The 13,762-nt window shown below is 46.0% G+C and overlaps 1 protein-coding gene and 1 non-coding gene across 2 annotated transcripts; both read left to right on the forward strand.

Moving 5' to 3' along the window:
- Positions 1–282: 282 nt before the first annotated feature.
- Positions 283–7,256, forward strand: rpl3 (ribosomal protein L3). The gene is made up of 10 exons (XM_038783612.1): positions 283–387; positions 1,022–1,214; positions 2,248–2,416; positions 2,661–2,796; positions 3,652–3,838; positions 5,131–5,291; positions 5,827–5,928; positions 6,011–6,106; positions 6,853–6,972; positions 7,143–7,256. The coding sequence occupies exons 1-10, from the start codon at positions 385–387 to the stop codon at positions 7,185–7,187; spliced, it is 1,212 nt and encodes a 403-aa protein (XP_038639540.1). The 5' UTR covers positions 283–384; the 3' UTR covers positions 7,188–7,256.
- On the forward strand, positions 4,970–5,063 carry LOC119956656. Its single transcript, XR_005458663.1, has one exon. It is a non-coding gene; the product is annotated as a small nucleolar RNA U83B (small nucleolar RNA).
- Positions 7,257–13,762: the final 6,506 nt, after the last annotated feature.

Here is a 13,762-nt window from a genome sequence, read left to right on the forward strand (position 1 = left end):
GCTGCCCCACCCCCGAGGGTGCACAGACACAGGCAGAGCCCTCAAGGGTATCAAGATAATACAATACAATAGTGGTGACTTGTAGTAGCAACACGTTCACCACACTGGACATAAATGTCAGGTTTTTGGTCAGTTGAGAGTTCAAGGAGGATAAAGGAAGTGAGGTATGTTTAATGGCAGAGATGGAGAATGAATTTTAATAAATGGTAAAGTAATGTATTTTAAATGAGTAGAAGGTAATTGTAAATTAAAGAGAGTAATTTTTATGATGGAATTAATGATTAAAGTGAAGGAGAGACTGTGGTTGCCAGGAAGTGACGTCTTATCCCAGTATAAAAGGGTAGCTCCAGTCCACTTGCGCCCTCTTTCAGGCCAACTTCAGTGATGGTGAGTTGTCGCTTTTGATCCGATCGCTATCACAGCCATCCGCGGGCGTAGCGCTTTACTGCGGCCGCATACGTGTCCACGACCTCATTAGCGACAGAATCTATGTTGTATTGATCGGATATTTTGAGGACGATGCGGGGGAAAGCGGATAAAGCGCTTTTGCGACTGGACACAAAATGGCGACGGCCGGCAAGCCGGCTCGGGTGGGTGCAATCCGAGTAACATCGGAGCCATCCTGCGCCATCACGCTACGACAGCGGCCGAGATCGCTGCTGTGCTAGTCGCGTTTCGGGTTCCTGCCGCTATTTCCATGCGTTCCATCCGGATAAGATGTTCAAGAACCGATGCGACGTCTAGAGGGGCGCCGAAACATGCTTCCCAAAATGGAGTCCCAGTTTCTAGGCAAGGTGGGAGGGAGTCGAGCGCTAAATTCAAATCTACACCAATGCAGAATTCAAACTTGGCAGGGTGTAGCAATAAAGATCATTGCAATGCCAAGTATAGGTTTGTGGCTTCTAACGGCATTTAAGCAGCTTTTTAAAAATACGTTATTATTTAGATGCTATTTTCCCACCTGTAATGTCTGTTTGAAGATCCTTTGCTTGAACTCCTGCAATTCTGTTCCCTCCTGCAGTCTCACCGCAAGTTCTCGGCCCCGAGACATGGTTCCCTGGGCTTCTTGCCCCGCAAGAGGAGCCGCAGGCACAGGGGCAAGGTGAAGAGCTTCCCCAAGGACGATGCTTCAAAACCCATCCATCTGACTGCCTTCCTGGGCTACAAAGCTGGCATGACCCACATTGTCCGTGAGGTTGACAGACCGGGTTCAAGTGAGTAACGTTTGAATTCATCAAGAATGCTACACGTGGCACCCATGCCTATACATGTCTCCACTGAGGGGCGAGGGCTACTATGATCTTGATGCTTTTGACATTGGCCTTTGATGTTAGGGTTAGGGCTGATTTGGTTGCCTTTTTTTCCCTGGAACGGATTCTCATTTCTAAAAAATTTAGATGAATCCATCGTCTGACAGCATGGTGCCACAGTGGGTTAGTCCTGCAGCCTCACGGCGCCGAGGTCCCAGGTTAGATCCCGGCTCTGGGCGTTTTGGGTTGTGGGGATGACACCCAAGCAGACACTGGGAGAATGTGCAAGCTCCACATGGACAGTGACCTGGGTAGGAGCAGATACGGTCATGGCTAATCTGATTGGCTGTGACCCCACCCCCCATAACATTTTCTCTCGTAGGCTAAAGATTTGAGGGGCTAAGCCGAGTAAACTTGACAAATTATTAAAGCATGTGCCTTGGATCCAAGAAGTCTTGGCAGTGATTTGGTTCACGAAGGTTCCTTTCATGCTTTCACAACATAGCAGCTTTAATTTAATAAACCCTACTCTAGACTGGGTGTAAGCCATGTCTTAGAGAGGGGATGCTGGAGATGTAAACTTAGTAAAATTTTTAATTTCTTACCTCTGCATGCCTCTGGGCCTGTGCAGGCAATGAAGTAAAGTTCAGCAACTACACGTGATGATATCCTCGACGGGCGGTCATAATTATCACCTCGGTGATTTTTGCTGAATGTCGAGTTTTCTGACTGTAGTGCAATAAAGGCTAGACTTGCAGGGATGTCATGCTTTTCGGAATGATAGGAAGCAGGTTTGAGCTTGTAATTGTTCCTATGCCAGAGCATGGAGCTAGTATTTAGTTTGTCAGTTGCATTCTCTTCTGTAGCAGTGTGACTGATTAAACCAGATAGGCTGTGATGGACATGGCTGATAACTATAGTGCTGGCACGACTGTCAGTTGATTTTTTTGTCAGACTTTCCATTGAAATTGTTGCTTAATTTCTGAATCTCCTGCAGAGGTGAACAAGAAGGAGGTAGTCGAGGCAGTGACAGTAATTGAAACTCCTCCAATGGTAATCGTTGGTCTTGTTGGATATATTGAGACTCCCCATGGTCTCCGTACCTTTAAGACCGTCTTTGCCGAGCACATCAGTGACGAATGCAGGCGGCGTTTCTACAAGAACTGGTAAGTTTGTCAAACAATTCTAGAATCTCTTAAAAACTATTCAAAATCTGCAGAATGATAATCTAGATTCCATCATCATCAGCTCCGCTCGGCTATGGAAACATAAGTCGATGAGCTTTGGGCTTTGCTTGTTGGAGGAAAATGTCCTTTGATCCCAACAGTGAGCCACCCGACGGTGCTGATTCCTTCCGCTCACATTGTGTGATGAAGGATCAGAACAATGGTCTTCTGTCTCTTTGTAAAGGTACAAATCAAAAAAGAAGGCCTTCACCAAATACTGCAAGAAATGGCAGGATGAAGATGGCAAGAAGCAGTTGGAGAAAGACTTCAACAGCATGAAGAAATACTGCCAGGCTATTCGCATCATTGCACACACACAGGTAGGGACCAAGACTTAATCCACAAGGTTTGGGTAGGTGTATAGCAGCGTTGGAGCCGGTGTCCAACCTATTTGTATTGCTCATTCAATTGCATTCGGTGCACTTCAGTAGTGAGGCCTGTGAGTGAACATGGGGATTTGTTGAATAGCACAGTAATTACATCACAGCAGGAAGCCATTGGATCCACACCTTGTCTTATGGATGGTGTATGGAGTGCTGCTTGGTCTTCAGTGCTGGCAAGATTGAATTTTATGGATATGCCCAACTGAAAAATCTGATGACCAAGTCACCCCTGAGTAAAATTAGGATAAGTGGGGGTAGATTTGAAGATTAGTCTTTTTAAGAGAATTTGGGGGAATTCATAGAATCCCTCCAGTGCAAGATTACCCAATTCTTTTTTTTCCAAATAAGGGGCAATTTAGCGTGGCCAATCCACTTACCCTGCACATAGTTGGTTTGTGGGAGTGAGGCCCAAGCAGACATGGGAAGAATGTGCAAACGCCACGCGGACAGTGACCCGGGGCAAATTATGGTGGCCAATTGCTTAACCTGCACATCTTGGTACTGTGGGAGGAAACCCACGCGGACACTGGAAGAAAGTGAAACATCCACATGGCACCCAAGGCTGGAATCAAACCCGGTTCTCTGGCACTGAGAGGCAGTAGAGCTAACACCTGTCACTCCTGCCCAATTCTAGAATTTGGAGCCTAAGCAACCTGAAGGCCCGACCACAAGATAGGAGTAAATCAAATTGAATAACAAGTAGAGTGCATGAAACTGGGAGATAATTTTGGAGGGTGTAACATCTTGCCTCTTTGTTTGTTCTAATCTATTTGGAATGCTTCCTCTCTGCAGATGCGCCTGCTCCCCTTGCGTCAGAAGAAGTCTCACATCATGGAGATCCAGTTGAACGGTGGCACAATCGCAGAGAAGGTTGATTGGGCAAGAGAGAAACTGGAACAGCAGGTTGCTATCAGCTTGGTGTTTGGTCAGGATGAGATGATTGATGTCATTGGTGTGACCAAAGGCCATGGCTTCAAAGGTGTGAAACATGTTCAATTCTTCCAAGAGAAAAGGATATTTATTAGTTGTAACTTGAGTCTGTGTAAAATATATATATATATCACTCTAGGTTAATGTTGTTACATATTGGCACACCGCTGGTCTAAGATGCCAGTCAGGAGAGGGGAATGGGTGACCACCAGGCAGAGCAAGAGGATAAGGCAGGCAGTGCAGGCATCTTGGTGGCCATTTTCCAGCAAAGCAACTATTATGTGTGTGTGTGTGTGGGGGGGGGGGGTTCGGCAGAGAAAGAAAGAGAAGCGGCACACCAAATCTGTTGCATAGCGTCTGGCAGCTGCACTGCGGAGGTGTGTAGTTGTAGGGGATTATATAGACGTTTCTGTGACTGCAAATGAGTCTCTTAAGATGGTATGTTGCCTCACTGGTACTCGGGTCAAAGATATCTGTGGCTACAGGTGAACAGCCAGAAGACGTGGTACAAATGACATGGGTTTTAAAACAAAAAAAGATGAGGTCCTAAAAGCAGAATATAGTAAGTTAGAAACTCAGACCTCAAAAATAATGATCTCAGGGTGATGGGAACTTATTCAAGGAATCTGGAGGGAAACATGGGATAGAAAGGGGAAGAAGAAATTTGATGATAGAGAAATCTGGGCCACAGTGAAAATATTGGGTATGGGACAAGGAGTGGTACAAAGACCAGCCATAAGGCTTTCTGCCATAATGTGTGGAGCATTTGCAATAAGATTGATGTAAACAGATAGCTGGGAAACTATGATGGTATGAGGTGTGAGTTAATCTATGATGGATAGGCAACGGCAAAGGCTCAGTGTGGGTGAAATGCAACAATTTGTTCTTGCCCTGGGTGTCCTTGTACCTGCTGAAGGTAAGCATGCAGGTGCAGCAGGTGGTAAAGAAGGCAAATGGTCTGCTGGCCTTCATGTGGCAGGTTCTTGGTGAGGCCACACCTGGAATATTGTGTGCAGTTTTAGTCTCATCAGAGGAAGGATGTTCTTGCTCTACAGAGAGTGCAGCGAAGATTTGCCAGACTGATGTATGAGGAGAGGTTGAGTCGTTTAGGTTGTATTCATTGGAGTTTAGAAGAATGACTGACTGGTTCTAATGTGGGGTTTCTCTATTTTACTCTTGGAGAATTCTGTGATGATAACGTGGAATATATGTTGGTAACAACATCTGACTCTGATGAGGAGCTATTCCATGCTGCCTTCCTTCTGAGATGTTCTCCAGTGAAGGATCAGTGAAGAATTGTATTAACCTTCTGATGTTACAGCTGTTCTTACTCTCCCCCAGGGGTTACCAGTCGTTGGCACACAAAGAAGTTGCCAAGGAAAACTCATAAGGGGCTGCGCAAGGTTGCCTGTATTGGAGCTTGGCATCCGGCACGTGTAGCTTTCTCTGTTGCTCGTGCAGGTCAGAAGGGCTACCACCACCGCACAGAGATTAATAAGAAGGTAAACACTTGAAAGGTGTCATCTGAATTCCAACATTGGCCTGGAGTTTACACTTCAATCCGTTACCTAAAGGACACTGAGCCATAGACGCCTTAGTGTCGAAGGAGGCCATTTGGCCAATTGAGTCTGCACTAACACCCAAAGCACATTGATTGTAGCCAATCCACGTAACCTGCATGTCTTTGGACTGGGAGAAAACCCATGCCAACACGGAGACCGTGCAGACTCTACAGTCATCCGAGACTGGAATTGTTCCTGGCCACTGGGTACCATCCAGCTGTCTTTACAACAATCCCAACAGATGTCAGCATTTATAATCATGGTGTATGTTGACTAGTCCAGTTACATGCACTACATCATAACGCAACTGAGAGTTGCCATTAAAGTGAACTAAATGGCTAGCGTTCCAGCTGTCTTGAATTAGCACTGCCTAATTACTTCCTGCTTTATTAGTTTAATTGTGTTGAGGACTGCTTTGCTTGAACAAGTGTATTTTCAGACCTTTTCTAAAAGCAACCACTCCCTTCCTCACTAGATCTACAGGATTGGAGCAGGTTACCAAACCAAGGATGGCAAGTTGGTGAAGTCCAATGCTTCTACTGAATATGACCTGACAGACAAGAGCATCAACCCCCTGGTGAGATATTTTTTAAGTAAACTGTCCCAAGGCATTCCCACATCATCTGGTGTCACTTTTAACTGATGTTATCTCTTGACAGGGAGGATTTCCTCACTATGGTGAAGTGACCAATGACTTTGTGATGGTGAAGGGCTGTGTTATCGGTACCAAGAAGCGTGTGCTCACACTGCGCAAGGTGACCATTTGGACTCTTCAATATCATAGATTGTCATTTTTGGTGATCTGCTGTCTTGTTGGGGTGGGGAAGGGGAGAACAGTGTAGCTATCCTCTGAATTTTCACATATGCTGTGAGAACCATGGGCTAAACCAGAGACTCCATCTGGATTCTTCAGATCCACTATCACGACATGAGAAATACAATAAGAGCAGGAGTGGCCTCTACAGTCTGCCCTGCTATCAGTATAATCTTCTGTTCCACATTTCCTGTCCATTCCTGTGGTGAGGGGAAGTTAACTTTTAGCCAGAGGGTCCTTAAATTCTTCATCCCTGTGAAGGCCCAGTCATGGATTTTATTCAAGACTGGTTGATAGATTTCTGGATATTAAAGAGGTTGTGTTTGTGGGGAAAGTGCAGGAAAATCACATTAGCTGCAGGTTCGAGGGGCTGAATGCCGGTTCCCATGACCTGCAGTTTCTGAGACCTCCTTGGGCCTGGGATCAGTAGATTGGGAGGCTCAGAAGCTTCCTGAGATGTTGGTGGGTTTCCAGGAACCACGGCTGTCTATTCTGAAGGTGGGTCTCAATTTTATGTGTGAATTTAACCCGGAGCAGCCTGGCCCGTGAGTGCAATTCCTGCTTATGCTGGCGAGAATGTAAATCACTCCACCTGTCCCCAAACGCACACAGATGTGCCTCTATTTGGAGTTAGTTGGCAGCTCTCTCTGATACAGAGCATTGAATGGTTTTCTTCCAACCCTGCAGTCCCTGTTGGTGCAGACCAGCCGTCGTGCCGGAGAGAAAATTGACCTGAAGTTCATCGACACTTCTTCCAAATTTGGCCATGGCCGCTTCCAGACCATTGAGGAGAAGAAGGCATTCATGGTGAGTGATCTATTTGCTAATTGACTTTGTGATTTCCTGTACTGAATCTTTATAGTTCTGTAAAATGCAGTGAGACTGCAGGTACAAGAATTTGCTCATTTCAATTATTGTGGATGTCCAACTCTTGAAGTTTGTCCTTTATCTGACATCTATCTCTTTTGTTCTTTCAGGGGCCAATGAAGAAGGATCGGATTGCCAAGGAAGAAGCTGCATAAACAATGGACCAATTACATCAATTGTGACATTGTTGTTGCAGTATTTAATAAATGTTTTTTAAAAAAAAATGCGCTGGCTTTTGGATTTTATTCTGTTTTGCTTTACTTTGATGCAGTGGTCGTGCTGTATGCTTCTGCAGCTTCCATATTTCTCCAAACAATGAAGTGGTTGGTTCAAAGGTAAACCGTTCCCCATTGACGCAAAAGAGAAAATGCTGGGAGATCTCCGCAGGTCTGACAGCATCTGTAGGGAGAGAAAAGAGCTACCATTTCGAGTCTGATGACTTTGTCAAAGCTCAGCTGAGCTTTGACGAGTCATTGGACTCAAAATGTGAGTTTCGAAATTGGGAAAAATGAATGGGTACTCTAAATTTAAAACAAAATTGGGCTCTGTGCACCACTTTTGGCTGCATAAGGCTGGTTTGTGCAAATGGAGGTGGAGTTTACTTTTATCAATTTAAAGTACCCAGTTAATTTTTTCCAATTAAGGGGCAATTTAGTGTGGCCAATTCACCCACCCTGCACATCTTGGGTTGTGGGGACAAAACCCACGTGGACACAGGAGAATGTGCAAACTCCACACGGACAGTGACCCAGAGCTGGGATGGGACCTGGGCGCAATGAGGCAGCAGTGCTAACCACTGAGCCACCGTGCTGACATAAATGGAGGTGGAGTTGACCTGATGCAGTGCTTTGCTCCAGAGTCCATGCCCTATTTCAAACCCCATCTTCCCATTTTTCTCTTATCCAGTTGTGTGTTTGCCCTTCCCAATAGTTGATGACACAGGTTGTCACAGTTCCCCTTCCCTAAGACATTCTTGCCCAGTAGATCCTCTACATAGGAAGTTTTTGACCTGCATATATCTTGGCTTGTCCTCCCACCCATGGTCAGCTGGAACTTCTGTTTATTCGTTGAGTGTTCGTCTGTTGTAACTGTCTAGAAGTCCCAAACTGTCAATGTCCCTCTGTCCTGTCTCCACCTTTTTGAAGGTAGTGTCTGTTACTGGCGTGAGTCTGCAGATGGGGGCTTTAATTGACATTTTGGTTAATCCAAAATGCTGTTGCACTTAATCCATGACCAGAGTTACAATCACCACTGGCCTTGGAATATTTGTTTGGTGGGAATGGGAGTGCAGCTGAAAATGAAAATCGCTTATTGTCACGAGTAGGCTTCAATGAAGTCACTGTGAAAAGCCCCTAGTCGCCACATTCCGGCGCCTGTCCGGGAAAGCTGTGCCTATTGCCAAAGGGAGGTGTAATAATCTTGTCACAAGTAGGCTTACATTGCAATGAACCCCCTAGTTGCCACACTAGTGCCAGTTTGGGTACACGGGGGGAATTCAGAATATCCAAATTACCTAACCACGTCTTTCGGGACTAGTGGGAGGAAATCGGATAACCCGAAGGAAACGCACGCTGACACGGGGAGAACGTGCAGACTCCGTACAGACAGTGATCTAACCTGGGACCCTGCTAACTACTGCTTCCATGCTGCCCTGAGGAGCCCTCCATATGCACAGAGCTGGCTCTTGTATCCACCTCTTTACCCCTCCGCAGTTGCTGCCCAGTGGTAATACTGCAGGTTTCCCTGGGTTTCTATGGCTATGACTCATCTTTCATTCTCACTCCACAGTATAAATATTTCCCACTTTTTCTATTGGCTTTGACAAGACGTGAAACGTTACCTCTTTTCTCTCCCTACAGATGCTGCCAGACCTGCGTTTTCCAGCATTTTCTCATTTGTAATAGTGCCGGTTTGGGTGTGCTAGTCAACCACCCCGCCCCCATATCTCGTTCTCTGCATATATTTGCTACTTTTCATAATCTAGGGAATTATGGGACAATTAGCACCATTGCATTGCATTAGCCCCTCTTTAGGATGTAGTGCAGTGTTTTTCAAACTTATTTTCCGGGGACCTATTTTTACCAACTTGCCAACCTTTGGGACCCATGCCGTCCAACGTGCCGGCTGACCTTTGCGACACACCATTTTCTCTTGCCTTGTTTCCTGCTGACAAAATGGAGGCATCGCAATCCCGCCCAAAGCACGTGATGGTGACCTGCTCTCTGCCTCCCTCCAGCAGGAAGGTTGCATTGAATTTTTAAAAAACCTGCGCCTCCGATTGCGCAAATTCGTGGTCCTCAGCCGCAGCAGCCGGCTTTTATTTTCAATTTTTATTTTTTGTAAACTTAATGTTGTTGCATGGCACGTTTTAATCAAAGAGACTCTTCAGATCAGACTATTGACATCCATATTAGCCAATGCCTTGGCAAACAGAATGGGCCAGAAAGGCTCAATAGTCACCCAGCTCTTTTAATCAGTACACAGAGTTTGTCTTCGGTGCAGGATGAGTGAGCTATAGATACAGGCGAGTTCCGAAGTGAAGGCCCTGGCGCTGGATCTCTGCGGGTGGGTCCGATAGTGCTAATTGCCAGGGTGGAGGGAAACTGGGCCTTAGCTTTGTTTAGAAGAACCGAGCACTTCCGAACTGGGCAGCCAGCTTTTAACTATGCACCCATTGGTGAGCGGACACACTGCGCAGTGCGGCTGCATTTTTTTTTTATATTGTAAAAAGGCTGCTTACAGCTGGCATAGTTAGAAGTGTGAATTTGCGCAATCGTGAGTGCCGCAACGGATGGCTCTGCGACCCTCCCGACACATACCCACGACTCACCCTCGTATTGCGCCCCTGACTTTGAAGATCACTGATGTAGTGCATCAGGACTTGGATTCTTGGTGGCTTGCTGCTTCTGTAAGATAATTTCCCCCAGTTCCCCATCTGATTTCCAGCTATTACTAGAAGTACTTTTGTAAATAATTTGCTTATCTTCATGATTGTATCCATTTCCTTTCTTACCATTAACATGCCATTCTCACTCGAGGCTGCTCACTTTTTAAAATCCTTTTAAATACTGCTATCTCGAGCATTCTAATTTAAATCGTCCAGGTTGATACTGCCACTAATCTGATTATTTCCAGTTTCTGTAGATCACCTGTGATTATCTTTCATAGAATTTACAGTGCAGAAGGAGGCCATTCGGCCCATCGAGTCTGCACTGGCTATTGGAAAGAGCACCCCACCCAAGGTTAACACCTCCACCCTATCCCCATAACCCAGTAACCCCACCCAACACTAAGGGCAATTTAGCATAGTCAATCCACCTAACCTGCACATCTTTGGACTGGGAGGAAACCGGAGCACCCGGAGGAAACCCACGCAGACACGGGGAGGATGTGAAGACTCCACACAGACAGTGACCCAAGCCGGAATCGAACCTGGGACCCTGGAGCTGTGAAGCGATTGTGCTATCCACAATGCTACTGTGCTGCCCCTTGGTTATGACTGTCAAATTGTGTAATGATTTGAAGTGCCTTCATGTTTTGTGCTCAAATGATACTTCAACTGCAATCATTTGCTGTGTATTTTAACATTTAAGTCCTGTAAATTTCACTTCTCGCTCACCTCTTCTGGTTGCTGGAAGCTTCCCAACGTTACTGTTTGACGTGGCAGTTTCAACTGGGTAAGTGACCCAGTCAACTGCACTCCCTGACTGGGAAATACATTTGGATTCCCTGGAGATGATCATAAATGCAAGTTTGCTTCAATGGGGAATATATCTATTTGCCTGACCTCGAAACAGAAGTAGTGCTTATCCTCGCAAATATTGGCTTCGACTGTCCCATGTCTAATTTTGAATGGTTGGTTAACTGAATGGTCGTTAATCTGATTTCAGATGTTAAATATTGAAGAATAAATCCACAAAAGAGAACTTTAGCAATCTGAGCAATTAAGGCAAAATTCCAGTAATTTACCCATTTCAATGTTGGTGTCACAGTTGTGTTTATGTTGCAAAGCTCCCTCCTGCTTTCAGGATCATTGATCTCATTATTAAGGAACAACACCAGAAGTTGGATCTGGGTGTGATTGAATAAAAAGACTTGGATTAGATTGGATTGGTTTATTGTCCCATGCACTGAGGTACAGTGAAAAGTATTTTTCTGTGAGCAGATCATTAAGTACATGAAAATGCATAATCGGGGCAACACAATGTAACAACATAAACACCAGCATCGGGTGAAGCATACAGGGGTGTAGTGTTAATCAGGCCAGTCCACACAAAGGTCATTTAGGAGTCTGGTAACAGCGGGGAAGAAACTGTTTTTGAGTCTGTTCTTGCGTGTTCATCTCCTGCCTGATGGAAGAAATTTGAAGAGTGAGTAAGTCGGGTGGGGGGAGTCTTTGATTATGCTGGCTGCTTTCCCCAGGCAGTGGGAGGTGTAGATGGAGTCAATGGATGGGAGGCAGGTTCGTGTGATGGACTGGGCTGTGTTTGCTACTCAGGTTTCTTGCAGTCCTGGGCAGTTGCCATACCAGGCTGTGATGCAGCCAGATAGGATGCTTTCTATGGTGCATCTGTAAAAGTTGGTAAGCGTCAATGTGGGCATGCTGAATTTCCTTAGTTTCCTGAAGAAGTATAAGCGCTGTTGTGCTTTCTTGGTGGTAGAGACAACATGGGTGGACCAAGATAGATTGTTGGTGATGTGTACCCCTAGGAATTTGAAGCTGCTAGCCATCCCCACCTCGGCCCCGTTGATGCTGACAGGGGTGTGTACAGTAATTTGTTTCCTGAAGTCAATGACCAGCTCTTTAGTTTTGCTGGCATTGAGGGAGAGATTGTTGTCGCTGCACCGCTCCACTAGGTTCTCCATCTCGCTCCTGTATTCTGACTCATCGTTATCCGAGATCCGGCCCACTGTGGTCGTATCGTCAGCAAACTTGTAGTTGGAGTTGGAACCAAATTTTGTCATGCAGTCGTGTGTGTATACAGGGAGTATAGTAGGGGGCTAAGTACGCATCCATGCGGGGCCCCGGTGTTGACTATTGTGGAGGAGGTGTTGTTTATTCTTTTCTTAAATAAATTTAGAGTACCCAATTTTTTTTTTCAATTAAGGGGCAGTTTAGCGTGGCCAATCCAACTAGCCTGCACATCTTTTGGGTTGTGGGGGCGAAACCCACACAGATATGGGGGGGAAATGTGCAAACTCCATACAGACAGTGACCCAGAGCCAGGATCGAATCTGGGACCTCGGCGCCGTGAAGGCAGCAGGGCTAACCCACTGCTCCATCGTGCTGCCCTGTTTATTCTTGCTGATTGTGGTCTGTGGGGCAGAAAATCGAGGGTCCAGTTGCAGAGTGAGGAGCCAAGTCCTAGGTTTTGGAGCTTTGATATGAGCTTGGCTGGGATTATGATGTTGAAGGCGGAGCTGTAGTCAATAAATAGGAGTCTGATGTAGGAGTCCTTGTGATGCTCGAGGGATGAGTGTAGGGCCAGGGAGATGGACCGGTTGTGGCAGTATGTGAATTGCAGTGGATCAAGGCATTTTGGGAGTATGGAGGTGATGCGCTGCATAACCAACCTCTTGCATTTTCAATGATTTGCATTTCTATGGTGTCGTTCATGACTTCTGGATATCTCGGAAGAGCTCTGCAGCCAAAGAAGTACAGAAAGTGATGTCATTAATGTTAGATGAAGAGCAGGTGGGTAGAGTACAAACACCAGACTGGTTTTGATTGGCTGGTTTCTGTTTTGGCCGTGCCCTGTTTGAATGTGTGGTGGAGGCAGATTCAATTAAGGCATTCAAGAGAAAATTGTATTATTATCTGAAAAGGATGAACGTGCAGTGATCTTGGGAGAAGGTGAGAAAATAACATGAGCAAATTGTTCATTTGGAGAGCTGCTGTCTGTCCTGTGTTTAAAAATTTTTTTTTTTTTTAGAGTATCCAATTATTTTTTTCCCAATTAAGGGGCAATTTAGCGTGGCCAATCCACCTACCCTACACGTCTTTGGATGGGGGGGAGGGGGGGGGGGCGAAATCCACGCAGACACGGGGAGAATGTGCAAACTCCACACAGATAGTGACCCAGGGCTGGGATTTGAACCAGGGTCCTCAGTGCCGCAGCCCCAGTGCGAACCACTGCACCACTTGCCGCCTGTGTCCTTCTAGGTTCTATCAATTCTTGTGATCCCCTGCTTGAAGGGTCAATGTGATGAGTCAGATGATGGCAATATGTAGTGGACTCCTTTGTTCTAGCATTTCTCTTAGAGCCACCTGGTTGAGAATCATAAAGTTAGGGTGCAGAAAGGTGCCATTCAGCCCATTATGTCTGCACTGGTCAAAAAGGAGAAAAAAGAAACTCGCCCTCATTTTACTCCCACTTTCCAGCACCTGATCTGTACAGCCTTGCCGGTTACAGCACTTGAGATGCGGATTCAGGCACTGAATTCCAGATGCCCATCACCCTCGGAGTGAAGAGGTTTTTCCTCCTATGCCCTGCAATCTTTCTATCAATCACCTTAAATCAATGCCCCCTGGTAATTGACCCCTCAGCTGGGGGAAACAGGTGGAAGAAATGTTAACAGTGCAGAAGGAGGCCATTCGGCCCATTGAGCCTGCACCGACCCACTGAAAGAGCGCTCTACCTAGGCCCACTCTCACTAGGATTTGATTTATTGTCCCATGTACCGAGGTACAGTGGAAAGTATTGTTCTGCGTACAGTCCTGGCAGATCCC

This window comes from Scyliorhinus canicula, chromosome 23 (assembly GCF_902713615.1).
Source record: "Scyliorhinus canicula chromosome 23, sScyCan1.1, whole genome shotgun sequence".
Classification (NCBI taxonomy): Eukaryota; Metazoa; Chordata; class Chondrichthyes; order Carcharhiniformes; family Scyliorhinidae; genus Scyliorhinus; species Scyliorhinus canicula.

What these genes read in the sequence shown, in the direction of transcription:
- rpl3 (XM_038783612.1), top strand. An exon ending in CAAAGGCCATGGCTTCAAAG is followed by an intron (nt 3,839 to 5,130) that starts GTGTGAAACATG and finishes ACTCTCCCCCAG; the next exon opens with GGGTTACCAGTCGTTGGCAC. An exon ending in GTGTGCTCACACTGCGCAAG is followed by an intron (nt 6,107 to 6,852) that starts GTGACCATTTGG and finishes CCAACCCTGCAG; the next exon opens with TCCCTGTTGGTGCAGACCAG.